Source organism: Petaurus breviceps, unplaced genomic scaffold (genome assembly GCF_028583685.1).
Source record: "Petaurus breviceps papuanus isolate PSGF00001 unplaced genomic scaffold, PetGlider_PUasm1.0 185, whole genome shotgun sequence".
In the NCBI taxonomy this organism is placed as follows: Eukaryota; Metazoa; Chordata; class Mammalia; order Diprotodontia; family Petauridae; genus Petaurus; species Petaurus breviceps.
In genome coordinates, this window is record NW_027185797.1 from 40,064,365 (window position 1) to 40,091,806 (window position 27,442).

Consider the following 27,442-nt stretch of genomic DNA (forward strand, 5'->3'; position numbering starts at 1 on the left):
CTCTCTCACACACACACTCTCTCTCCTCTCTGTCTCTCTCTCACACATACTCTCTCTGTCACACACATTCTCTCTCTGTCTCTCTCACACACACACATTCTCTCTGTCTCTCTCACACACACACTCTCTCTGTCTCTCTCTCTCACACCCACACTCTCTCTGTCACACACACACACTCTCTCTCTGTCTCTCTCACACACACTCTCTGTCTCTCTCACACACACACTATCTCTCACACACTCTCTGTCTCTCTCACACACACACTCTGTCTCTCACACACACTCTCTCTCTCTGTCTCTCTCACACACACACTCTCTCTCTCTCTCTCTTTCCTCTCTCTGTGTGTCTGTCTCTCTCTGTCTCTGTGTCTGTCTCTCATGGTGACATTGAGCCACGACCAATTCCAGCCGATCAATGAGTTTGCTGCCCAACACCCCTCTGCTTTTATCCAGCCCTATCTTTTCCATGAGATACTCAATCCAATGCTTGGTTTCTGTGTCTGAGGTTTACTCTGAGACTGGGAGTTCTGGCTGAGTTCTTCCTGGTAGCCAAAGTTTTCTTGTCTAGATGTTAATGTCCCTTTAGTAATATCAAAGATCCCCTCCCTCACCCCCCAGAAGATCTGAGGCTTTGGCAGGGATACCCAAGTCCTTGCAGAGGAGAGAGAACGTGACTAAGAAGGCAGGACCTGGTGGCCAGATGCCTGGGTCTCAGGTGTGGAAGCCTGGGCCTGGGGGGCTGGATTCTAGAGTCCCAGAGGGAGGGGGAGAGGGGCTGACACTCACAAGTCCCCTTCTTCCCCCCAACTCTAGGACCACGGGCCTCCTCCCCCCGACAGCTGTGCCCCAGGGACCTCGGCTCATCATTCGCTCCGTAGATGAGTCGGCCAACACCACTTTCATCTGTAGCGTTGCCAACGCCGTGGGGACCGGTCGTGCCGAGCAGACCATCCGAGTCAGAGGTGAGGGGCCCCAGGGAGGGGGGAACCTTCACCCTGCAGCCTGAAGCTTGGGGGGGAGGGGCATGTAGAAATGAAAGGTGCTCAGAGATGCCATCCAAAATGCCAGCACAGACACACTGTCATGATATGCTCACCATGATGACAGAGGTACCAAAGTCAGAGCTAATATTGGAACGCAAGGCCCTACGACTCCCCAGCTAACCCTCCTTCCATTGCCCCACCCTGCTCCCTTTCCTCTGGTTTAGGGATTCATGGTGTATCTGTCTTAGCCTGACTTTCAGGGGGCTGGGGCTGTGCTGAGCTGGGCAGACTGTCCTCCCCCACAGCCCTGCCCCGGCCCACTTCCTAGAGCCCTGACGACAAAAGCATTAAAAATGTAACAAGCCCTGAGCCGGTGTCTGGCCTTCACTGGTCCTCAGAGTCTTCCTCTCCCTCTGTCTCAGCAGATTCTTCTGTCTGCTTCCCTCAGAGCCAGAAGGAACCTTAGGGGCATCTACTTCGGCCCCTTATGAGAGGTGGGATTTCAGCCCAGGCCTAGGATTCCCTGCCCAGGGTTCTCCATCCAGCACCATGCTGCCCAAGTGGCCCATGCCCAGCCCAGGGCCATTGCACAGGGTAGGGGGACAAGTGGGCCACACAGAGGAGGTGCTATGTGAAAATGATTCATTATAAGAGACAGAAGCTAGAGAGGGACAGAAACCCCATTACTGACACACCACAAGGAAATAGTTTTACAGACACAAGCAAAAATGTAAACATACCCAGAGACTCACTTGAGAAAATTCTCTCCCCGCCATGGGTGCACATGAATACACAAATACCCACACACACACACACACACATACACACTCTCCTCTCTCTGTGTCTCTGTCTCTGTCTCTCTCTCTCACACACAAACACTCTCCTCTCTGTGTCTCTGTCTCTGTCTCTTACACACCCACTCTCATCCCTCTCTCTGTGTGCCTCTGTCTCTGTCTCTATCTCACACACACACACTCTCTCCTCCCTCCCTCTCTCTGTCTCTGTTTTTCTCTCTCTCACACACACACACACACACTCTCTCTCTGTCTCTGTTTCTGTCTCTCACACACACTCTCCTCCCTCCCTCTATGTTTCTCTCTCTCACACACACACACACACTCTCCTCCCTCTGTCTCTGTCTCTCACACTCACACACACTCTCTCTCACACACACACACACACACACAAACACATATTTATTCACAGACACAACATGGATAAACCATCAGAGTCCCCCAGGCCACACCCCCTGTGGTAAAAGCAGTGATGTTCTAAGTCTGTCCCGGATGCAGACTAGGCTAGTTTTTCCTTAAAACAAAGGCTTTGTTGGCTCTGAGGGCTAAAGATTGATGATATCAGTTGATCAGCATTAAGCAACTAGTGTGTCATCTACCACTATGCTGGGGACAGTTCCTGCTCTCAAGGGGCTTACAATCCAATGGCTGAAGCTTCTCGTTGACCTGTGTAAAAAAGCCCTATGGGGATCCTCCCTCAGGCATCTGCCAAACAGGCCATCCTGGGCACCACTGAGGCAGTGAAGCTGCAGCCAACAGACTGGCCTTGGTTAGCCCTGGCCCCTTGTAGCCCCTATAGAAGGAATATTTAGCAGCATCAGTAGGGACCCACAGTCACACTGAGACTACCTACAACTCAGAGATACATCGGGAAGAGAAGATAGAAGTGGCGTCTCCTAAAGACATCCAGCTACCCAGTCACACACACCCCTGTAGAAATCCACAGTGACCTATCCACAGACACTTCCCCAGGGATACATAGACCAGCCCCTACTGGCCTACGAGAGCTCCACCTTAGAAACTGTCAAATGCTACAATGAGGCTTGATTTATTAAGTGACAGAGAAAATCTTAACAGTGCAAGTTAAATTTAAATGTGTGGTCTTCTGCATTATTAGAGATCTGATTATGAAAACTTTACCCAAATAGACCTGCTTGTAGAAGAGATTCACTTAGAAATACTGTAAGAGATGCAGGTGTCACTGGACCCTTTCCTCTTGGCCAGAGTGAGACAAGCCCAAAGAGGGAGATTGGATCAACTGATGCATGCACCCAGGGGAGACAACCCAGGTCAGTGGCCCAAAGACCTGGGTTCAAATGCTCTGCTCTGCTACTGACCACCTGTAACAAGAAAATATCTTCCATCTCTCTGGGCCTCAGTTTCCCCCTATAAAAATAAAAGGAACTGAACTAAATAACCTCTGAAGTTCCTCCCACATTTTGATCCTGTTGTTCTGTAGACTGGCCTTCCCAAGTAGACCTCTGACAAGTACCAGTTACAAGCCAACGGAGGCTATCTGGTCCAGAATACTGGGCCTGGAGTCTAGGCCTGAGATCAAATCCATCCTCAAACACTTAGTAGCTGTGTGTCCCTGGGCAAGGCACTTAACCCTTTTGCCTCAGTTTCCTCAATTGTAAAATGGAGGTTAAAAATCCCACCCACCTCCCAAGGTCACTGTGAGGATGAAATAAGAGATAAAGCACTTACCACAATGCCCAGCACATCCATGGCGAACACCACACACGTTTATCCCCTTCCCTTAGTCAGGACACAGAGGCTTGCCAAGTGCATGCCCCTGCCCCGATGAGTCTGAGGGCTTTCCTCAGCCATGCTCCGTGTACAGCAGATTGGGTGGCATCTTTGTAGGCCCCTCTGAAGTGGTGTGCTGTGGGCTGCATGTGGGGGGGGGGAGTTCCGATCGCCAGCTTCTCTCCTGCCTCTTCCCAAGGTTGGGTCCATGACACCCATTCTTCCACCTCCCATTCTTCTTGCTTTATCCTTGCTGTTCCCCTCCCCTTTCATTCCATTAGCATTTGTATATATTTCCCATTGCCCAAAAGTCCAGTGCATTAGAAAGAGACTTGGGTTGGCCATGGGAAGCCTGGGTTCTCAGCCCACCTCTCCTGATTTAAGGCACTGTGGTTGCAATAGCATTGGCTGCCACTGGGGGAGCTGTGGTGTTATGTTGACTCCCTTGTAGGTGCTCCCAAGGCTGTCTGGGAGAAAGTGATGGCCAAGGGTTCTCCCCACTCTTCCTTCCCTCTTACCCACACTGTACCATCCCATTGTCTCCCCCCCCAGCGCCATCTTCCTTCTGTCCTCTCCACCACCACCCTGTGCTCTCCCTTCTCCTTCTCCCCTTTCCCCCATCCTATCTCCCTTTGCCTTTCTTCCAGTTCTTTTACATCTGGTTTCTACCACCCACCCAACCTTTCTCCCTCCTATCCTTTACCTTCCTTCCCTTCAGACCTGCCTTCTCTTCCTCCAGTATTTCTTCTCTTTCTCCACTCTTCCCCATCACATTCTCCCCCAACACAAGCTTTCTTCTCCTTGCCTTCTCTGCCATGCTCCATCCTCTTCCTCCTTCTTCTCAGTCCCAGTCACCTCCTTTCTCCCCTCTCCCAGGGCCCCATGTCCTCTCCCTCATGTGCTCCCATGTCCCGTTGTTTCCTCCTCCTGACCCTGTCTCCTTTTTCTCTCTCTCCCCCCCTGTCCACCCCTTCTCTCTCCCCAGACACCCCCCGGGCCTCAACAGGAGATGTAGGTCCAGTGGTGTGGGGGGCCGTGGGGGGGACCCTGCTGCTGCTGCTCTTGGCCGGGGGGGCCATGGCCTTCATTCTGCTGAGGAGACGGAGAAGGAAGAGCCCAGGAGGAGGAGGAGGAGCTGGTGGCTCCTATGACCCCAAGACCCAGGTCTTCGGCAATGGGGGGCCAGTCCTCTGGGCCCCCCCAGCCCCTGGTCCAACCAAGAAGGATGAGGAGGAAGAGGAGGAGGAGGAGGAGGAGGAGGAGGAGGAGGGAGGGCTCATGCTGCCCCAGCCAGGGGCAGAGGATGACATGGAGTCCCAGCTGGATGGCTCCCTCATCTCCCGGAGGGCAGTCTATGTGTGACACCAGGACATAGCCACCTCTCACCCCCTGGAGAGACCTGAGTTTGGCTCAAGCCGTCATGCACACCCTCTTGGACTGGGGCCAAGCAATCTCACACATACACCTCTCCTCCTCCTACCTTCTTCAGGGATCCGAAACCCCAGGGAAACACTGGATGGGCTGGTCAGACTGGAAAGACTTGGGAGCTCATCTGCCACCCCTTGGTTCCTGGAATTTGAGGCGGGGCCTGGCTGGGACCTGGGAAAGTGGGGGAGAGGGTGGAGGGGGCATGTTTAATACACTGGACTTGGCTTCTCTACCTCCTATGCTCTCAAAACAAAATAGGATATGAAAGCGGAGCTTCAGATCTCCCTTTCTGTTTTGTGCCCCCAGGGGAGACTGGGGAGGAGACTCAAAGAGACTATATTTTCTTATAGGGTTCCCCTCCCAACACATCCATCCCACTCCCAAGGGTTCAATAAAGGACCTTTGAGGAAGAATGAGGGGAAGTTCTGTGCTTTGTCCCATTTCTAAGGTGGGGGGAGGGGTTGGGGGTGGAGCAGATCCCCAAGTCCCTAAATGAGGGTTGGTGGGGCTAGATTCTGGGAGTGGGGAGAGGCAGCCCTGAGTCAGGGAGGTTGGGGACTTGGGATATCTGAGGGGAGGTGTGGTGGGGCCAGACATTTTGGGTCAATGCTGATTCTTTGAACAGGCCTTGGAGTCCTAAGAGGGGACAGGATGCCTGGGACTGAAGCTGCTGGGAAGAGGAGGGTAGCTAGAAGCCTGAGTCGTTGGAGGAGTGATGACTGGGGGGTGGGGGTTTAGACTCCATGAAGGGGGTGTGGGCAGATGGCTGAATCCCTGAGAGGGGTGGTGGTTTCCTATCCTCCCTCCCCTTTTATAAACCTGCATCAGCATTATAGACTACTCAGCCTCTCCCTTTGTCTTTCTGTTCTCTCCCAAGTCATGCCGGGGTGGTGGCAATAGGGGACTTTCAGTGACTCACCTCGGCACAGGAAAGCTTTGTTAGCTCAAGTTCCTGGGATGGGGGGGAGGGGAGATTTTCCCTTTAGGACCCTGGCTTTATAAGTAGAAGGGAAAGAGGAAGGGAAGGGGCACTGGGTAGAACCCAGAAGATTGATGTGGATTGCCCAAGGCCACAAGTGGTGAGTCACCCAGACAGCTCTGGGATGGACAGCTAGGTCTCCTGATTCTATATTAAAGTGAAATTCAGATGTAAGAGCATAAACTGGCCAAGCTGGCACATTAGAGATGGTCGAGTCCACTTTACAAATGGGGAAAACGAGGAGAAAAGAGGGTAAGTGAAATCTCCAGTCACCCAGTGAGCCAGGGCAGAACTAGGAGGGGGAGAGAAGGGACTGAGCCTTCCTCGGTGCCCCTCCCCCACCATGGCCAGCTCACTGTCCCTCTCCTTCTGGCAGAGTCTCCCGACACAGCGGGTGCTGGTGCCACTGGTGGCATCATCGGTGGCATCATTGCTGCGATCATTGCTCTGGCCGTGGCTGCCACTGCTATCCTAATCTGCCGGCAACAGCGCAAGGAGGAGGAGCAGCTACATGGAAGGCCTGAGGAAGAAGAGGATGAGTGAGTGACCCTTAGGGAAAGCGAAGGGGGCGGCGGGGAGTGGAGTATGGTGGGAAGCACCCTGATTTGGCTTCCAGTCCTGGTTCTAAGAATGACACCCTTTGTGACCTCAGGCAAGTCCCTTCCCTTCTCCGGCTTTGCTTTCCCTTAGTATGATATGGAAGTAGGTGATACAGTGGGTAGAGTTCAAATCCAGTCTCAGACACTTACTAGCTACGTGACTCTGGGCAAGTTCACTTATCCCCTATTTACCTCAATTCCTCATCTGTATAATGGGGTCACTAAAGCAGGAAATGGCGGTATCTTTACCAAGAAAGCCTCTTGAACTTTTTGTTCGTGGGGTCAAAGAGCTGGATACGATTGAACAGAACTGTAACAGTGTAAAATGAAACAGACTAGGGTTGGTTTCTAAGAACCTTCCCAGCTCTGCCATTCTAAGTCCAATTCAACAAAGAGCTGTTAAAAAGATAGAGCTGGGTGGGTAAAGTTCCTGCCTTCAAGGAACTTGCATTCTACTGAGAGGATGAAGCATCCATAGAGATGAGGAAATGTAAATAATTTGGGGGAGGAAGAATGACTACCTGATTGGGTAGGGACTGAGGGGGAGAGCTGTGTGTCTGTGGCCCAGGAAATGGTGCAATGTGAAGTTCAGGGCTTGGCCTCTAGGTTCAGCTTGGCTATGGCGAAGATTGTGGGAGAGAAAGTATTTTCAATGAGGTTTAAAAGGAGAGACACTGGAGGACTGGACTTTATATTTTATGCTAGAAGCAGCTGAAGGTTTTTTGAATCTTGCCTCAGCCATTTAGTAGCTGTGTAATCCTGGGAAAATCACTTGACCTCTCTGAAACCTAATTTCCTAAGCAGCAAAATAGAGAGAATACTGAGGTTGTCCCTTGATAATATATGGAAAGTATTCTGAAGACTTTTAAGCACTCTATAAATAACATCGGCTAATATAATATTATTCTATATTATTGCATTAGCAATGTGGCTGTTCCCGGCGGTGGGCCATGTGTTTCTGTTTGGATTCTATGCCATCCTTTAATATCCTGTATTTCATGTTTCTCTATGGGCCTTTACATGGCCTGTTATTTTCCTTTCCACCCTACCCCTCTACAAACCCTCAGAGCAGGCCTCCCTTTGAAGACATTCTTTGGACACTACATAGCAAGGGTGTTGAACTCTTACAGAAATGGGCTGCTGCACTGCACATAAGGATCCCTGCGAGTTCTGGTTTTAAAATGTAATGTTATATATGTGATTGTATTTATTCATCGTAGGCCCAACTCGCTGTCCGCTTTCTGTGTCTTTCCAAGGTCTCCCAGCACACTCCTTAGGCCATCCACTCTGGTGCCTCTCAGTCTCAAAGACAAGCCTTTTTCACCAACCTACTCTTCCTGTGAAGACAGCGAGACCAAATCCTTCCCAGGTTTATCCATCCCATCCAGGGCTTTCTTGCAATCATTTCTTTTCTGTTCAAACGCTTCCTTTTGTGGTCCATTTTCTTAAAAATAAATCTAATCGATGCCTTGTTTTTTTACATAGCCAGAATTTCTCTCAATATCCCTTTCCCCCTATTCCAAAGAGCCACAGATATTATTTTTAAATATATATAAAAAGATAATTATGTTTAAAGACACAAAGTACTTCTTTGCATTTACATTATTGCAGTGATGTGGAATGTTTCCATGGCTCAGCTTACATCACTTTTTTTTTTGAGGAGGGAAGGCTGGGCAATTGGGCTTAAGTGACTTGCCCAAGGTCACTCAGCTAGTAAGTGTTAAGTGTCTGAGGCTAGATTTGAACTCAGGTCCTCCTGACTCCAGAGCTGGTGCTGTATTCACTGCGCCACCCAGCCACCCAATACATCACTTTTCCTCACTTCATGTATTCCTACCCTGTATTCTCCATGGTCATTTTTTCTTATAGCCCACTAATATTCCATTATATTCATATACCACAATTTATTTAGCCATTTCCCAATTAATGAGTTTCCAATTCTTTACTATCACAAAAAATATTGGTATAACCATTTTGCTATGTGAGGACTTTCTTATCAATGACTTCCTGGGAGTATAAACCAGGTTGTAGAGTCTCTGGGTCAAAGAAAATGAACATTTTAGTTACTTTATTTGATTAACTGATTACTTAATATATTGACCAATTCCAAAATGCTTGTACTAATTCATAGTTCCACCAACACTGTACTCAACTATGCCTACCTTCCCACAATCTCTCCCTTCCCATCTTTTATATCTGTCTGTTTGTAGGGTGTGAGGTGAAACCTTGTTTTAACTTGCATTTCCCTCACTAATGATTGAAAGTATCCTTTCATATAGTTATTAATAGTTTGCAGTTTTTCTTTGGAGAACTGTTTGTTCGCATCCCCTGATTTTACTATTGGGTAATGGCTTTTGTTCTATTGGGTGTTTATATATCTTAGATCTCTAACCCTTATTTTAAAACTTCAGTACAAGGGGTGGCCAGGTGGCTCAGCGAGTAACAGCACCGGCTCCAGTGTTGGGACGACCTGGAGATCGAATCCCAGGCTCAGACACTCAGCACCACACCCAGAAATAACTGGCCGTGTAACCTTGAGCAAGTTACTTAACCCCAATTGCTTAAAAAAAAAAAAACTTCAGTACAAAGATTTTCCCCCTATTTGACCGATTCCTTTATCCTTCCTTTATCCTTCGTACATTAATTTTGTTTGGGCAGGAACTTGTAAGTTTCATGTAATCAAAATTATCTAACTTTATCTTTTATTTTAAAATTATCTTCCCTTATCCTTTGTTTGGTTAGCAATATGTCTGCTGCCCACAGCTATGAAAGGTAATCTAATCTGTTTCCCTTTTAATTTTTCTTAATGTTATGATGTTTAATATTAAGATCCCCATATCCATATGGAATGTATTGTGGAACACAGGTGGTGTTGTAAGCCTAATTTTTGTTAGACTCCTTTGCAGTTTTCCCAGAAGTTTTTACCAAATAGCATTCTCTCCTGTGTACTTTATTACACGCAGGATTTTTAAGTTCCATTTTTTCCTATCACTTGTCTATGCTATCTGCCTTTGAATTTTTAAAGTATTATCTGATTATTTTGATGAGGGTGAAGTCTAGTAGCTCATCTCTAACTTTTTTCATTATTTTCCTTGATCTCCAAATCTTTTATATTTCCAAACAAAACTTCTGTTATGTTACTGGGTTCTGTAAAGTATCCTTCTGATAACTTGATTGGTATTGGTAGTATTGTCATTTTTATTATATTGGCACAGCCCATCCATGAGCAGTGAATATTCCTCCAGTTATTTAAGTTCTTTATATCTTTGAGGGGCACTTTGTAATTGAATCTATACAAATTCTTCGTATGCTTCGGTAGAGTGATTCCCAGATATTTTATACGTTTTGTAGTTGTTTGAAATGGTATTTCTCTTTTAATTAGTCTCTTGACTTTTATCATCATTATTATATAGAAATGTTGAGGGGCAGCTAGGAGGCACAGTGAATAGAGCACCGGCTCTGGATTCAGGAGGACCTGAGTTCAAATGTGACTTTAGACACTTACGTAGCTGTGTGTGTGACCTTGGGCAAGTCACGTAACCCCAATTACCTTGCCTTCCCCCTGCAAAAAATAAAAATAAAAAAAAAAAGAAATGTTGGGTTTTGAGGGTTTATTTTGTATCCTACAACTCTGCTGAAGCTAACTGTCTCAATCAGCATTTTTGCAGATTCCCTAGACTCTAATACTTCTTGGCTTTGTACAGCGGTAGGGAACCTGCAGTCAAGGCCACATGTAGCCCTCTAGGTCCTCAAGTGTGGCCCTTTGAATCCAAGCTTCACAGACTTAGACTCAGTCAAAAGACTACACCTAAGGACCTAAAAGGCCACATGTGGCCTTGAGGCCGAAAGTTCTCCTCTTCTGTTTATTACAAGCGATACAATGTTATCTGGAAACAGGGAAATCCTCCCCACCTTGGTCTCTGTGATCAGATATCCCAGAAAGCCTCCCCATGATATATTTCACCTGGTGATAATGGTCAGACATTCAAATTCATCTCTATTGCAATAACTTTCTCTCAAGGAATCTGACATAATGTTTACATTTGCTTGGGAGACACTTTGTTGGAAGAGAGTCTTTAAGGTGGCATTTGGTTCTACCAAAAAGTCTAGATTTTTATATTCAACAATAATGAAGTGTGGTGACATCCTGCATTCTCATCTTGGGATTCCAGTCAAGATGACTACTTACATGGGAGGCAAACCACACAACTCCCATAAGCAAACTTCAGCAATACCCTGAAATTCACACCAGACAGAGCAGCCATCAGGAAATCCAATACAATTCCCCAGAACAGCACAGTAGGTCATTGAGAAGTCCCAGGGCAACTGGAAAGGTGCCCCCCTAAATGCCAACAAATGCCAGGCTCCTGTTGCTCTTCCAGAGACTTCCAGAGACACATAAAAAAGGGAGGAGGGAAAAACAAAAACAGGAGAAATCCTCCAAGAAAGCTCCAGAGTGGGAACCTGGGAGGTGCCAAGAAGGGGCAGCAGGCAGCACCCCCAGTCAGGACCAAGCAACTCAATGAAAAGTGCAGCAGAGGGCTGAGCCTGCACCTGGCACAAAGCCCCAGTTCAGGATCGATATCTCTAGGTCAAATCATATGATGGTAAAGATGTGGTCTGCTATTATTAGTGCCTGAATTTCTTTCCTCCCAATCTTCCTCTCCTTCAGAAACCTTGTGAATTAAACCCCAAACTTCCTGACAATCGTGTCTCCTTGCAGCATGGATTGTTTTGTGTATACCCTATTACACATCCTTTCCCCAGCTTTTTCATTAGTTCTCATTATGGCTTTTTCTACCTTCACATCCAAGATTCTTCATGGTCATCTTTTGCTCTCCTGAATCAAATGCTTTTTTCATAGTCATATGGTTGATAATGCCCCCTCTTTCAGATATCTTAAAAGCACCTGAAAACTGCATCATCTCCAAAATGCATTTTTTTCCTTTGTATTCTTGGTCTGGTTCAGTCATTCTGGTTTTAGGGTTTTTTTAGTATGACTTTTTCATTTCTTCATGTAGCACATGAGAGACTGTGATGTTGAGTTCTAATATAATTCCAGTGGGAAAGAAAGAGTCTGTTGGAAAAATCTTTATTAGATCTTTTCATCTGTTGGATTTCCAGTTTCATCCTTCAATTTCCTCACTGTGATGTAGCTTAATTAGGTTTGCTTTCCCACCTTTATTAGTTCTCACCTTTTAATTTTTAAAGTCATCCACTCTCCTCAAGATTTTGCTAATGCGTTTATACTAAACTAGTATTTTCTTTATCATGTTTCCCCACCAAGCAAGACCGTTTGCTGGCTGATCGTTTCTAGGTTCTTTTGGTCTCCTCATTGTAAATTTACTGTGACATAAGTTAAAAAAAAATTTTTTTTAAGGAAATCTAATAGTCTAGTCAATTATTTTATTTTATCAACTTTGGAAATCGACTTCAATGCAGCCTATTTAAACAGGCCCACAACTCATTTCAGTTTCACACCATATCTTCTCACCCACTGTTGATTTTTATCTTTGCTTTAAAATTTTAATGGTCTGACTGTACACAGATAGATGAGTCAGAAATGACTACTAAACTGGGAACCAGCTAACTAACGGTGTGCCCAGCTTTAAAAGGTTGAGAAAAAACATTTAGCATGAATAAGAAAAAAGAATTTTGAAGGTGACTAAAGGGCTCTGGAATCTTGAAAATGATCTTCCTGAAGCTAGGGCTGGTTGTGTGTGTGTGTGTGTGTGTGTGTGTGTGTGTGCATACAACTGAATCCATTCCAGTGGCTTCTTACCACTTTCAGTATCAAAATATGTAAAAAATTATCTGCTTGGTATTCAAAGCCCTTCATATCCTGGTACCCCATCTCCAATCTTCTTACATCACACACTCTGCAGTCCAGTAACGCTGACCTCCTTATATCACCTGCTTGCAGACATTTTCACTCCCTGTCCCTCCATGGCCAGAATCCTTCCTCATCTCTGCCTTCCGTCTTCCCTAGATTCCTTTTTTTTCCTTTTTTCCTGAATTCCTTTAAGACTCAGCTAAAATTCTACCTTCTGCAGGAATCCTCTCCTGATTCCCTTTCATTCTAGCACTTTCCACTACTGATTAACTCCAAGTTATCCTTCAGATAGCTTGTTTATACATCATTGTTTGAACATTGTCTTCATGGCCCCCCACCCCCATCCCCATATTTCTGCCTTTCTTTGTAACCCTAGAATAGGTGCTGTGTTTATTGACTGGCTAGAAGGGAGTAAGGGGAAGGAGGACAAATAAAGAAAACTTGGGAGACTTTGAGAAGTTGAAGGCTTCAAGTTTGAGGAGGTCAAAGGCTTGAGCTGAAGGACCAGAGGAAAAGAGAGGGCAGGACCCAAGCAGACCAAGCAGGACTTGAGATGAAGAAGGAAATGAGATAATAGATTCCTGAGAAGGCGGGGAGGGAGGAGATGGGATATGTTTATCTAGGTTTTATCGGGGTACTAAAAAGATAAAAGGAGGGTGACAAGTCTGGGGTGTGTCCTGATCTATTCTGTGGGAATCTAGTGCTAAGGAAAACCACTACTGAAGGTCTCACTTGTAATGGACACGTAGAGCAAAGTAAGTCTGCTCATATTTTTTTAACACCTAAAAAGGGCATTTCCATAAACAAAACAGAATTCTATATGAAACTGTGAATCTCCATTTAAAGTACATAACCAGACACTTAATACACACAAAAAAAAACTAGCCGTGTGACCTTGGGCATGTCACTTAACCCCAACTGCAAAATAAATAAAGTGCATAATCAATTTTATCTGTTATTTTCAAAACTGTTCTCCTTGTCTGTGCTTCCTTCCAAACATCTGTGTTCTCTTCTGTGGCTTTTTAAAGTATCTCTTTGCCCCTCCCTTTTTTCTTCCTTATCACTACTCCCCCCATAACTTTCCTTAATTAACTGCAAGGAGGAAAATGAAACTACAGTTACTAAGCCCAGTCAAGCAACAATGCCCCCAGTGGGTTGCCTCTGATCGTCAGTCTCTGCCTCAGTCTTTCCAGAGGTAGGTGTCAGGTCATGGGGGGCCAAGTTGGCCTTGCTTTGATTGATGAGCACTTAAGTCTGTTTCTTTACAGTGTGGTTGTCCTTGGGTAACTTGTTTGCTCTGGATCAGCCTATATTACTCAGCATTCCCTGGAATCAGAGGACACAACAACACTCCCTCACAATCCTAGTTAAAGGTATTTATTCAGCCATTCCTGAGTTGCCTAAGAGGCCATCAACAGCACCCCTTAGATTCTAGTTTTAATCAGGGATGATTTTGCAATGACTCTTATCTGCAGGCAAAGGGCAAGCGTTTCTCCTTCCTGGAAAAGCAGAAAGAGAATTTTGGGTAATGCCCCTTTGCACTCCAAGGAAGCAGGGACAATAAAGGGTTCCTAAAAAACAGGAAGAAATTAAATTCATTTGTGCTTAGCACTGGGGAGACAAAGATTAAGCCAAGACAATTCCCGCCCGAGGAGTTTTGCATCTATGAGGTAAAGAGTGTGTACACAGATAAATGTTTTGTGAGTCTCAAAGTCATTCAGGGCAGTGGTGGAGAGGGCTGCCAGTTCTTGTGCAAAGTGGCCCTTGACCTTAGCACTGGAGAGGAGAGTCCTCCACAGACTTCCTAGACTTTACTCTTCCCACCCCCACCCCCCATCTACGCTTCCCTCCCCATTCTCGCACCACCCCCCCCACACACACACACACACACACACTCTGGGCCATCCCCCATTCCTGGCTTCCTTCAGACTCTGCTCCAAAGCCACCTTCTGCAGGAGGCCTTTCCTGGCCCCTCCCCCAGCCCCAGCTCCTCAAGCCTTCCTTCCTAAAACTCAGCATGCATCCCGCGTGTATCTGGTATGCAGGTACGTGGCATTCATGTCTCTCCTCCCAGGAAGGGGCAGCTCTTTTCTTTCTTTCTGTATCTGTCTCCAGCTCTTAGCACATTGCCTGGAGTGCATACTCTGAGAGTCCTAGCCAGGAGTATACTGGACAGTACAAATGTCTACTGGTTCACCTGTGGAAAGGCCCAGAGGGGAGAGATGGGACCGTGTGCATGCAGCTGGTTTAGCTGCAACACAGCACTCCTGCTGTTCAATTGTGTCTGACCCTCTGACCCCATTTGGGGTTTTCCTGGCAGAGATACTGAGTGGTCTGCCATTTCCTTCTCCAGCTCATTTCACAGATGAGGAAACTGAGGCAGACAGGGTAAAGTGACTTGCCCAGGGTCACTGGGGCCAGATTGGAACTCAGGAACATGAGTTTTCCAGACTTCAGGTGTCCCGTCCCCATGTACTATGATGCCACCTAGCTGCCTAGAGAGTGCAAGGGGGAACACAACATGAGAGTAGTGGGGAAAGTAGACTGAAGGCAAGTTATAATGGGCTTGAAGTGCTAAACAGAAGTGGTTGTTTTACCTTAGCGGCAATAGGGAGCCACCCAAGCTTCCTGAGCAGGGGAGTGATTGAGGTCAGAGCTGTGCCTTAGAACATCGATTTGTATGTGGGAGACAGGTGGAAGGGTTGTGGTTGCGTTGTGCAAGGGGGTGCAGATGCAGACATGAATTCTGGCCTGTGTCGGGTGGAAGGCCCACCGAAGATCTGGAGTTCAGGGACAGGACAAAGACCTGAGGAAGTAGCAGCTTCTCATGCTCAGGGAAGGCGAATGGGAGACCCGGATCCCCTAGGAAGCGATGGAGGCCAACGAGGAGTCGGGACAACGAGTGCCTCGAGGGGGAGGCCCCGGCGGTCAGCGTGGCCAGCCACTGCTCCTGCCCACGCCTTGGCGACCTCACAGGCCCAGCTAGCTTCTCTCACTCCTGCCCACTGAAGGCAGAAGACTCAGAAAAGTATTTCTGGGAAGTCTGTGGAGGAAGTTAAGTCAGGGACACTGGTAACCAGGTGGGGTCCCAGATTAAAGGAGGAATGAGAGTCCTAGCCAGGAATGTGGCAAGCCCAACATGGGCTGACAACAAAGCTCACAGAATGGCAGCTTGAGGTAGGGGATACAGTCTTCCAGGGAGACCTGCGTTCAAGGTGCATGTTCACTTGACACATACAGGCTGTGTGATCCTAGACAAGTCACTTACATTTCCGTGCTCCAGGCCACTGCCTAAGACTACTGGGTTTAGAGAAGATGCCAACCTCAACGGTCCATATATGATAGATGCACACACTAGGGCAACAAGTGAAGTAAACTAGATAAATCCTCCTGTAAGGAGGCAATGTTAACCGAATTCAGGTCTGAATGTATCCACTTGATTCAGAAGGAAGGAGGACATTTGGGTGAAGGTTAAAGGGAGAAGAAAGTGGTACAAGAGTGTCACTGGCTACAGATGCCCTGGGCAGAACCGGCCACCAGGCGGGGCCCACACATTGGGTGCCTGACAGGCTGGGTGGGCCTGCCAGACACCCACTGGTGCCCTTGCCACCGAAAGCAGAACTCATTTCCTGACTTGCCATGGTGATCCAGTTAAAGGTGAAAGAACCAACCAGGAGAAATTTGACTGTGGGTCTGATTCTCACCTACAAGAAAGCACAGATCTCTGGACTAGAAATTTCAGGAACTTTGGAAGAAGTGACTGCTCCCTCCTGGAGTTTGTGACAGAAAAGTTGGGCATAGTCTGACACACCAAAGAGCGACACTCCAAAGATTCTGAGGGAGCATCAGGAGGGTGCTGATTTAGGCATGGACAGAAACAATTCTGATGAAGTGGACCTAAGTAGGGCCAACCAGCCAGTGCACAACATGAGAGCAAAGACAGGCACCGGGCAGGCTAGATATAAAAGGGGTTGGGGATGCTTTAGGAACAGCGAGGGGAGAGATGGAGCTCAGGCTGGCTGGGGCGTTAAGGGAAGACAGAGACAACATAGGGTTGGTTTGTTTTTTAAGCCCTGTTGAGGCAAAAGGCATTAAAGACCAGAGAGGCTGGCTGCCATGGGCGCACAGGGGACAGAGGGTTAGGCAGGACTGTTCATCTCTTGTTCTGTTTCTAGTTTATCTGCCAAAGAGAACAATCTTTGAACTAGAAACAGGACAAATATAGCTACTGGGGGGAGATGTCCAAGATAAGTGAGGTGACAGAGAGGGCTTTGTTGCTGCCATAGATAACTTCAGGGAGCTTCTCTCAGAAGAACTACATCTAGAAAGAAGTGATAAAGTTGACCACTATGGCTGAAAGACTGACCACAAAACTAGAGAAGGACCACCTGCTTTTCAGAAGAAAGAATGGACTCTCCAGTGGGCCAGGGAGAAGGGAAGAGAAAGGACCAAGTCTGTGTGAAGTCTATGCCAAGTGCTTTACAAATCCTATCTTAAATGATCTCACAACCCTCCTGAGAAGTAGATGCTATTGTGATTCCTATTTTATGGTTAAAGAAATGGGGCAGACATTAAATGATTTGGCCAGGGTCACACAGCTAGGGTTTTGAGGCTAGATTTGAACTCACGTCTTCCTGACCCCAGGCCTGGCATTCTATCCACTAAGCCACTTAGCTACCAGTGAGCTTGACTCTGATTCCTGGCAAAATTCTAAAAGGTATTATTAAAGGGATGGTTAATAAACATAGAAAAGGAAGCAGTGATCATAAAAGAAAAAGCCTAACCAACATGATTTAATTAAGGAGTCATCAGACAAACCTTTCTTGCTTTGTTAACAAGATTACTTAACTTGTGGGTCAGGAAATTGCCTTAGATATAGTTTAACTGGATTTTGGTAAAGCCTTTGATAAAGTCTGCACTAAATAATCTCATCTTAATCTCGTGGAAAAGACAAAGACAGTGGGTTGGACATGAGGACACATTGAATTGAATTGAGTTGATGGTTGGATCCCAAGAGTAGACATTACTTTTGGATGTCTGCTTGGGATCGTGGCCCTGGTGTGGTGGCCCACAGATCTGTGCTGCTGAATATTTTTATCAATCAATTGGACAGAGTCATACTTGTATTTACAGATTTCCTTAAGCAGGGAGGGATAGGTAATAAATACTCTGGCTGGCCAAGTCAGAATTCAAAAAATTCAAAAAAAAAAATCTTTCCAGGAGGAGGTCTCAAAAATCTGGGTGCAGTTTAAGGCTTTAAGGCTTGTTTTATTTATTTATTTTGTTTTAACTTTTGGGACACCTGTATATGCTCTCACATTTGGTTCCAAAAAATTAATTCAAAAGTACAAGAGAAATGGCTCATCAGAAAACTCTCTGGGAGTCTTAGTAGAATTCGACCATAGAATCAGCTGTGTACACAGTGGCTAAAAAAACCAATGGGACCTTCAGTTATGTTAAGAGAGGTGTTGTTGGGCCAGCTAGGTGGTGAAATGAATAGAGCACTGGCCCTGGAGTCAGTTCAAATCCAACCTCAGACACTTGACACACTTAATAGCTGTGTGACCTTGGGCAAGTCACTTAACCCCAATTGCCTTGCCTACCCCCCCCAAAAAAAAAAAAGAAAGAGAGAGGTGTTGTATCCAAGACAGGGCAATGGAAGCTCTGGGCAAACCACACCTGCAGGACTGGGCTTAGTTCTGGGCACCACATTTCAATGAGGACACCAATAAAGCTGGATGGCATTCAGGGGACATTGACCTGGATAGTGAAGGGCCTCCTCAAGGTGGTGGCATGTGAGTAGCAAAAGAAAGTGGGCATGTTTAGCCTGCAGGAGAGAAGAGAGACTATGAGAGGCATTGGTAGCTTTTGGTCCCAGCAAGAGAATGACGGAAACTGGAAAGAGGTCAACTGAGGCTTGATGTCAGGAAAACCTCCCTAAAATGACTGCTTTTCCACCATGCGGATGAGCCCCTCATTAGAGGCCATCCAGCAAAGGCCGGGTGGCCACATGTCGGTCTGATTGCCCAGGCGTTCGTGGTCAGTGGCACTTTGGCCTCTGAGATCCTCCCACTGCCTCGGGACATGCAGCATGTCTTGTCACATCCATCTTGACCCTGCTTTGGGGAAGCATTGCTGACCCAAAAGCAGGGAGCTTCTGTAGAGTCCAGTTCTTTGGCAGCTCCTCTGAGGGCATCAGAGCTATGACTGTGACTGGAGTCAGACTCAGTTTCATACCCAGTTGTGGTCATTATATGGATGGTTTCCTGGTTCTGCAAATTTCTATCTGCATGTTTGTGTCTTTCACACTTCTGAATTCTTCGTGTGTTTTTTCTTATGGCATAGTAATATCCTATTACATTCACATTCCACGATTTTGTTTCCCCATTTTCAACCAATGGGTATTAAACGTGTTTTCCAGCAAACACAAAAAGTGCTGCTATGGGCATTATGCTGTCAAGCCTTTATTTCTGTTTGACCTCATTGGGGTATGTGAGATTGCTGGTTCAAAGAATGTGCACATTTTAGTTCCTTTTTTTTAACCTCATCATAATTCCACATCACTGCTCCACTAAGCCTTTCCCTGACCTCTCCAACACTAACTATTCCCCATCTTTTAATATTTTTCCAATTAAGTGTGTGTTGACTTATTTAGGAGGGTCTTACTGAGATCTTGAGAGGCAGCTAGCTAGGACTGAGTGTCAGACCTGGGGTCAAGAAGACTCATCTTCATGAGTTCATATGTGACCACAGACACTAGCTGTGTGACCCTGGGCAAGTCACTTTACCCTGTCTGCCTCAGTTTCCTCACCTGTAAAATGAGCTGGAGAAGAAAATGGCAAAGCACTCCAGTATGGAGTCACAAAGAGTCAGACTGAAATGACTGAACAGCAACAAAACTGAGGTCTTGGCAGAATTTCACTGCCTCGTCATCTTCCACATCAGATATTAGTACATATGGTGCAATTATCTTTCTGGTGTTCTCTGTTGCCAGTGAAATTCCGAGCAGTGAACAACACAGCATGGAATGATGGGGCATCTGGCTCATGAATCATGTTCCTTAACCCTTCGAACTCCTTCTCCCTCTAAGAATCAAAGGACTCTGAGAGTGGTGGCTAAGGGTTCAATGTCAGCACAGCAGGTCTCCAGTGCAGGATCCTAGAGATTGGTGCTTGGCTTATAATAAAAAAAACTCTTTTTATTAGTGACTTAGATAAAGACGGACAGGTTGCTCATAAAATCTGCAGGTGACAACTTGGGAGGGGTTGCTAACCCAGTGGAAGACAAGCAGTATCCAAAAGGACCCTGATAAGGTGAAATTCCCTAGAAGCAAATGATCAAGTTTTAAAAATCCACTTCACACCTTTTAGAGGCAGGGATGAGATAGCAGTTTTGAAAAAGATACAGGGATTTAGTGGACTTCAAATTCAACATGAGTCAGCAGTGTGATATGGCCCCCCCAAAAGGCTAATTCAACACTAGGCTGCACCAAGATGGGAACAGCTTCCAGAATCAGGGAGGTGGTGATCCCAATGTACTAGCAGAACTCCCATTGAGGCTCTTAGGCTGTTCTGGCTGTCACCATTTAAGAACGTGAATAAACGGGAGAGTGTCCAGATGACAGCAGTCAGGATTGGTGAAGGGCCTCAAATCCATGACTCAGGCAATGTCAGGAAAAACTGACAATCAGAGCTGCCCCAAACTCTCATTTTTAAATGGCCTGCCTTGAGAGGGAGTAGGTCCCACTCCTTGGAGGTCTTCAAACAGTTAATAGATCTGAGTGGGGATCACTCAGGGTCAGACAAGCCATACTAAGGCATCCGATCAGGACCTGGAGGGGAGGGATGAACATACACAGTGTGCATAAAGATTAAATTAAACACACACACACAGGGCTTCAAGGAATGCTCACACCTAGATAGAAGGAGATAGGTGATGACCCAGAAAAAAAGGACTGGTTTTAGACATGGGAAGAGAACCAGGAGAATGGTAAGGGAAGAGATGGTCAGACATTTTGTTACTGTTCAGTCATTTCAATTGTGTCTAACTCTCTGTGACTCCATTTGGGATTTTTTTGGCCAAGATACTGTTCTGATTTGCCTTTTCTCTTTCCAGCTCATTTTACAGATTAGGAGACTGAGGCCAACAGGGCTAAATGATTTGTCCCAGGTCATATGGCTAGTAAGCTTTACCCTGCTGGGTTAGGCTTAGTTCTTTCGGCTCCTCAAATCTCCAGTTGCGTGGTAGAGAAAAGGGGTAGGACAAAAGAAGGACTCCCTTAAAGAATGAGGAAGCCTAAGGAAAGGCAGTTCTTGAGGGTGGGAGGAAGGTGCAGGTTCCACAGTACTCCCACCTCTGACTTACTAGAAAACCCTTTCCCCATAATCATCTGCTGGTGTCTCTCTATACAGCAAACCCCCAAACCCCTAAGATTAGATCAATGTCGTTATCCGCTGATTGCTGGTGAGGGCAGTTTATTAGCAACAGCACAAGCACAAACAATTCTTTACCGCACATTAGCTGCTGGTCCCGTGAGAGTCCGAGGCACCTTAAAGCAGCCTTGGCTAAGGGCAGCGCTGTCGGTGTCGGGATCTGGGAGGCAGGGACTGGTGAACAGTGTCAGAGACAGGGAGCTCAGGGGGTGCGGACCGAGAACGTGTGGCATCACTTGAACCTAAAGCCTCTTCCAGATGCACTGGGGCACTGGCCTCCACGCTCTCCCCCCACCCCTGAGAAGGCAGGGAAGGTCTCGCTGGGGCCCCAAGGCTTAAAGGTGCGGTGTGGGCTGAATCCCCCTTCCGCTCCTTGCCCACAGGCTCGAAGGGCCTCCAGCCTACAAGCCTCCGCCTCCCAAGATGAAGCTGGAGGAGCCAGAGATGGTAAGTACCCCGCCCCAGCCCGGCCCTCCTGGGTACCCCTCCTGGGGGGGCCCTCCACCGCCCTGACCGGTCCCGCGCCTTCCTCTCCGCCCCCAGCCCTCTCAGCTCTTCACCCTAGGGAGCTCGGAGAACATCCCTCTGAAGGCGCACTACTTTGAGCCCAGCCTCTCCGCTACGGAACAGGTGAGGCCTCAGTGGGAGGGGCGGCGGGGGCCGGCACCCCGAGGCGCGGGGGGCGGAAGCGGCTCTCACGGAACCTTCGCCCCACCCCCCCAGGACACGCCGCGGTACCACGAGCTGCCCACCCTGGAGGAGCGGGCGGCCGCCCTGCACCTGGAGGAACCGGGGGAGGCGGGAGGGGAGCGGCTGCCCCTGGAGGCGGACGAGGACTACCTGGACAAGATCAACCCCATCTACGACGCCCTGGCTTACAGCCCCGCCGAAGCCTACCGCGGCCGGGGCTTCGTCACGTCCCGGGCCATGTACGTGTGAACCACTGCCCCCCCCCACCCGCGGGGCCCAGTGCGGCCCCGGCCCCAGCCCAGACTATGACCACGCCCCCGGGGGAGGCCTGGGGCTGAGCACCGCCCGGAAGCTCCCCCTCCCCGCTCCGGGCCGGCCCCGGCCCCGCCCCCTCTGAGCCTATGTGACTGTGACCCTGCGCCCAGACTTGAGCCCTGGGCAGCCGCCCTCCTCGCACTGTCCAGTCTTCCTGCCCTTTCTGCAGGCGGGAGAGGCCGGGCCTGTCTGCGCACTCTGCGGGGGCTCAGGGAGGGCACAGCCAGTACTTGGGGAGCGGGGGGGGGGCACGGGTGAAGGGCTGGCTGAGCTGGTCCTGTCCCCCCGCGTGGTGCGATGTGGGGAGGAGGGGAACTGACTTTTGTACACAAATGTTTCCTAATAAACACGAATTTGTTTGTCCAGCTGCACGTCCGTGAGCTCTGCTTGGCCCTGGAGGGCAGGGAGGAAGGGGACCCACCTCACGCTTCCCCGAGACTATTCGCCCATTCAACGTTGCACTTCCCATTTCCCACCTCCGGGCCTTTGCCCATGCAGGTTCCCCCCTCCCCCGCCTCCAAATGAATGCCTTGCTCCACGCTCCCCCACCCCAGCCTCGTCCTGCCCGGCTCAGCCAGCCGGGGACCCTTGGGACCAGCCCCGCAAATGTCCGGTATTTACTTATCTGCATCCAGCTTGGCCCTCTGGAATGAAAGCTCCAAGAGGGCGAGGCCGACAGTGCCTGGCACATAGGAGGCTGCTTAGTATGTATGCTTATTGAACTAAACTGTACTTAACTAGGGGCGATTAACGGTGGTATTCTGCTACCAGTCATGCCCGGAATTGCCCCCACGTGCAGAAAGGGGTAAGAGGTAAGGGAGAAAGGAAGCCCCAGGGCATAGTGGGAAAGTAATGGCGACCTAAGGAGCTGGCCAGGGTCACTGAGGCCCCACCAGAGCATTCTGGGGCATGACTGACTGGAGGGAAGGGGAAGGAGTACGGATCGTCGGCGAGTCCGGGCCCGCGGTGCCTTCTGGGAATGCCTCTCTGACCTTGCCACCTGCCGGCCCGAGCCGCGAAGCACAGCCTACCTCAGCCAGCGCCCGCCGGGACCCAGCTCCGCTCGCCAATCACCAGATACCTTATCTCACCCTCGGGCCAATCCGATATCTGCGGTGGGAAGGCGGAAGGGGGAGAGGGGGGGAGTGGGAAGAGAGCGCTGAGGGCCTCCCAATGGGAAAGCAGAGAGGGTGGGACTTGTGAAACCGGAGGCCTATGACAAGGTCGGAGATGAAAGGGGCGAACGTCTAACCTCACGATGTTTGGGAGGGCAAAAGAAATGGAATCATAGACCAATGAAAAGGGACGCTCTGTGGGAAGGTCAATGGGTGCTGCACGAAGGTGGGCTCTTCGAGGTTAAAGACCAATGAAAATACGAGAAGATAGAGGGCTGGTGAAGCAAATGCCGCACTGGGCACAAGGGACGGAGAAACCCTGGGCCAATCAGAGGAAGCAATTCTTTGGACGAAGCAATGGGAGTAGGACTAGGGCGGGATCTGTCAACGGCCTACCAATGATAACCGAGTGTAAGTGGGGCAGGGGAGTTCAACTTATGACGAAGAGATCCCTCGGGCCAATGATGGGCCCCGTTTCCTGAGGGGCTCGGGGTTGCGCCTGCACGTTGGGCACGCCTCCCGCACGGGGGGGATCCGGGTACGGAGCGGAAGCCGGGAGGAGCCGGAGCCGCCCGGAGTGAGCAGCGCCTGGGGTCGGGATCACGTGATCTGCGGCCGAGGTCGGTGTGGTCACGTGGTATGCAGCGGCGGTGACCTCTGACCTCTCGCCCCGGTTTCCTTGCAGGTGATCATGGGCAACGTGTTGGCCGCCAGCTCGCCGCCCGCGGGGCCGCCCCCCCCGTCCGGCCCGGGCCTCGTGGCCGCGCCGCCGCCGCTCCCGCCGCCGCCGCCGGGCTTCACGCTGCCCCCGATGGGCGGCCTGAGCGCGGGGCCCGGCGCCCGCGGAGGAGTCCCAGGTGGCCCCGGGTCCCGGTCCTCTACACCTGAGGACGAGGCCTGCTGCTGCCTGCCTAACCCGGGCACATTCGAGGAGTGCCACCGCAAGTGCAAGGGTGAGCACTGCCGCCAGGGGCCGCCTCTGCCGGGGCGGGGGGGGGGGGAGGTCAGCGAGGGTCCCGGGGGGAGGGGAAGAAGCGAACACTAGCTGTGTGCCAGACGAGGTGCTGACGAGAGCTGGCGTAGGAGCAACATTGGGGAAACTGAGGCAGGTTACGGGGCTTGTTGGGACCAGAAGTTTCCGGGGCTGGATTGGAACTCGCCTCCTCCTGACTCCAGGCCCAGCCAGGCCCAGCCAGGCCCAGCCAGGCCCAGCGGTCTGTGCCTGGAGGCGCCCCCTGGCTGCCTCCTCGGGGCAGCCTCCCTTAGAGCAGCGTGGAGCCTGGGAGTGAGGGCTGACCCAGAGACCTGGGGCGGGGGGTGGAGGTGCTTCCTCCCCCTTCCAGCCTGGTGACCTTGGGCAGGTCCCTTGCCCTCCATGGGCCTTAGTTTCCTCTCCTGTAAAGTGGGCCCCACCTATCTTGGAGACCCTGGTTGGGAGAGCGGCCCCCTCGTGGCAGAGACACTGGCCCGAGTCGAGGAGCGGGGCAGGGGAGGGGCCCCGCACCAGGCCGGAGGTGACCCGCGCCCCCCCACCCCGCAGAGCTCTTCCCCGTGCAGATGGAGGGCGTGAAGCTCACGGTGAACAAGGGGCTCAGCAACCACTTCCAGGTGAGCTTCGGGGGCCGTGGGGCCGGGGGGCCTGGGGTGCCAGGGCTGCACTGACCAGTGTCCCCCACCCCAGGTCAACCACACCGTGGCCCTCAGCACCGTCGGTGACTCCAACTACCATTTCGGCGTCACCTATGTCGGGACCAAGCAGCTGAGCCCCACGGAGGTGAGAGGCCCCGCCCCTGACCGCTGGCCCCGCCCTGCCCCCACAAGCCCCGCCCCCTCTGACCCCCCTCCCCCCTGCAGGCCTTCCCCGTGCTGGTGGGAGACATGGACAACTGCGGGAGCCTCAATGCGCAGGTGATCCACCAGGTGGGGCCGGGTCTGCGCTCCAAGATGGCCGTGCAGGTGAGGGGCGTGGGGGGCATCCCTGCTGGTGAGGGGGGGGCAGGCCCTTGAGCAGGAGGACCAGCTAACCAGGGCCGGTCTCCCTATGCCCAGACCCAGCAGTCCAAGTTTGTGAACTGGCAGGTGGATGGAGAGTACCGGGGCTCCGACTTCACGGCAGCCGTGACCCTGGGGAACCCCGATGTGCTGGTGGGCTCAGGTGAGGACCCCCCTGACTGCCTCAGCTCAGGTCCCCGCCTACCACCCTGCAGCCGACCCTCGGGGCAGCCGGCCTTGGCTGTCTCAGGAGGGGGGTTGCCTTGCCCTTCTCTTGGCTTGTGTTCGTCCCTCACCAACCTCCCTGATGCCTGGGTCTCTGAGAGCGTCTCCCTGTCTGTGCATCTCTGCTTTGTTCCTCACAGTACCGCTGGCTGAGGGAGGTGGGCACAGGCAGTGTCTCTCCCCAGAGGGCGGCAGTGTCTAGGTCTGTCTGTGTCACTGTGGGAAGGACGAAGACGGGAGAGATGCCGCTGTTCAGGGAGGGAGGGAGGGAGGGAGGACAGTGACAGGGGGTGACTCGTTCCCCCTGACTGTCTCAGGGATCCTAGTGGCTCACTACCTCCAGAGCATCACTCCATGCCTGGCCTTGGGCGGGGAGCTGGTTTATCACCGGAGGCCCGGAGAGGAAGGCACTGTCATGTCTCTGGCAGGGAAGTACACAGGTAGGAGCCCGGGCTCTGTCTGAGGGCAGGGGAGGCACAACGTCTCAGGATGCTTGATGATCCTTGTCTCTCCTCCCCCAAGCGTCTAACTGGTTGGCAACCTTGACCGTGGGCCAGGCAGGGGCTCATGCTACGTATTACCACAAAGCCAGTGACCAGGTAAGGGCGTGGTGGGAGCAGGGAAGGGCTGGAAGTGACAGGCCCTCTGGGGGGCAGGCTGGGGGCTTCCAGACTGACCTTGTAGCTTTCTCCAGCTTCAAGTCGGGGTGGAGTTCGAAGCCAGCACCCGAATGCAGGACACGACTGTCTCCTTTGGCTACCAGCTGGACCTCCCCAAGGCCAACCTTCTCTTCAAAGGTAGCCTTTCTGCTGCTCCCTCAGTGCTCTTCCTACTGAGCCACTCTTCACCTGGAGCCTATGTGTGAAAAGGGAGGGGTGAGGCTCCTCCAGGAGGCCCCTCCCCTCACACACCCAGTGTCTTTTCTTCATCTTCCTCCAGGCTCCATGGACAGCAACTGGATTGTGGGGGCCACCCTGGAGAAGAAGCTGCCCCCCCTGCCCCTGACACTGGCCCTGGGTGCTTTCCTCAATCATCGAAAGAACAAGTTCCAGTGTGGTTTTGGCCTCACTATCGGCTGAGCCCACCACACCACCCATCCCGCCTGTCCCTCTGCTCCTGGGCTGGGGAGGAAGGGCTCCCGAGGGCTAGGAGAGGGGCAGACCCCAGGATCTGGGGAGAGCTTGGGCGTGGCCCGGGAGACTTCAGGTTTTCAGAGAGGGACTTCAGAATACTGGAAGACCGACGGATCCTCTTGTTCCCTCACCCCATTCCTGGAAGGGGCTCTGACATCTAAGAGACCTAGGTGGGAAGGACAATGGGGGAGGGTCTTTAGTGGGGCCTCTCTCCTCCCCCACTTGGTGGAGCCAGGCTGCTGAGGGGGCAGCGTGGTGGGCGTCTCTGCCCCGCCTCCCTGCTGGCCTCAGAATGGGGCCCCATCAGCCCAGCCCCCCAGTTCCGTCCATTCCCCTTGGCCTCTCCCTTCCTCCCACTAGCCCCTCTGCCATCCCCCCTCGGTGTAAATCATGTTTATAAGTTATGGAAAAAAAAAACATTTTACAGAAAAAAACCCACAGAAATACATGGCTAAAAAAGTGAGTAACAGGGAGGAAGTGCCATCTGTAAACACGGTGGGGGGAGAACTGGGGGGTCTCCGTGCTCTCCTCGCTGTCTTTCTTCCCTCCTTCAGAAGGCACAGGTGGCCTTGCTCTCTGCCCTCCCTCCTCTCTTGTATTCTTGGGTGCCTGGTCAGCTCTTTCCCTGGATTTCTGCATGGCCAGGATAAATAAAGCTGCTGGCTCTGGCTGGAGCCTGAGAAGCTGTGTTCACATCCCAGCCCTTCCACTTCTACCTCTAATAGCCAGGATCCCTTCCAGCTTTCAGTGTCTGCCTCCCCTTGCCTCTGTTCTATCCTGGGCATTCTTACTCTCTGGTCTCCCTGCCTCCCACCCCAATTCAACCAGTAGGAGAAGATCTTAACTTCAGGTGGTGACCCCTCGCCCTGTGGCGCCACTCTGGTGGAGAGCTATGAACTTTGTTCTGGCTGTAGTCAGGCCAATGGGGATATCTGGGTCCTGAGAGGGTGGGCCTCAGAAAGCTGGTTTTTGGTGCTGGGAGGCAGGATTGTTGGTCTTGGTTATTTGAGAAGAGATGGAAGCAAGGCCTGGATGTCTGGGTGGAGGGTTGGGTTGAGGCGCCCCCCTCTCCCCAAGCACAGATGGGGCACCTGGGGACTCAGCCCTTGAAGAGCCAACATAGACCATCCCCTCTCCCAACAAGTCCCAGGACAAGTGGGGTCTTCCTGCACAAAC

General features: G+C 50.6%; 2 protein-coding genes and 1 long non-coding RNA gene across 7 annotated transcripts in view; 2 read left to right on the top strand and 1 right to left on the bottom strand.

The window, feature by feature from the left end:
- Positions 1 to 22,172, top strand: part of NECTIN2 (nectin cell adhesion molecule 2) — a 32,595-nt gene extending 10,423 nt beyond the window's left edge. Inside the window, exons 5-9 of one of the 5 annotated variants that reach the window (XM_069088976.1) lie at positions 813 to 961; positions 6,309 to 6,471; positions 21,180 to 21,243; positions 21,340 to 21,426; positions 21,520 to 22,172. In XM_069088976.1, the coding sequence (XP_068945077.1) occupies positions 813 to 961; positions 6,309 to 6,471; positions 21,180 to 21,243; positions 21,340 to 21,426; positions 21,520 to 21,735 (679 nt within the window). In that variant the 3' untranslated portion in view covers positions 21,736 to 22,172. Of the gene's footprint in view, positions 1 to 812; positions 962 to 4,510; positions 5,367 to 6,308; positions 6,472 to 7,787; positions 9,706 to 21,179; positions 21,244 to 21,339; positions 21,427 to 21,519 lie in introns of those variants that run through there. The other 4 variants (XM_069088980.1, XM_069088977.1, XM_069088979.1 and 1 more) reach the window with 4 other exon arrangements.
- Positions 8,134 to 23,368, bottom strand: LOC138161913 (uncharacterized). Its single transcript, XR_011168491.1, has 3 exons — positions 22,833 to 23,368; positions 10,007 to 10,093; positions 8,134 to 8,259 (listed from the first exon to the last, which is right to left on the bottom strand). It is a non-coding gene; the product is annotated as an uncharacterized lncRNA (long non-coding RNA).
- Positions 23,369 to 23,455: 87 nt separating this feature from the next.
- On the top strand, positions 23,456 to 26,729 carry TOMM40 (translocase of outer mitochondrial membrane 40). Its single transcript, XM_069088981.1, has 9 exons — positions 23,456 to 23,869; positions 24,457 to 24,524; positions 24,598 to 24,690; positions 24,771 to 24,872; positions 24,966 to 25,071; positions 25,451 to 25,573; positions 25,656 to 25,732; positions 25,828 to 25,930; positions 26,073 to 26,729. The coding sequence occupies exons 1-9, from the start codon at positions 23,608 to 23,610 to the stop codon at positions 26,210 to 26,212; spliced, it is 1,074 nt and encodes a 357-aa protein (XP_068945082.1). The 5' UTR covers positions 23,456 to 23,607; the 3' UTR covers positions 26,213 to 26,729.
- The last annotated feature ends 713 nt before the right edge of the window (positions 26,730 to 27,442 follow it).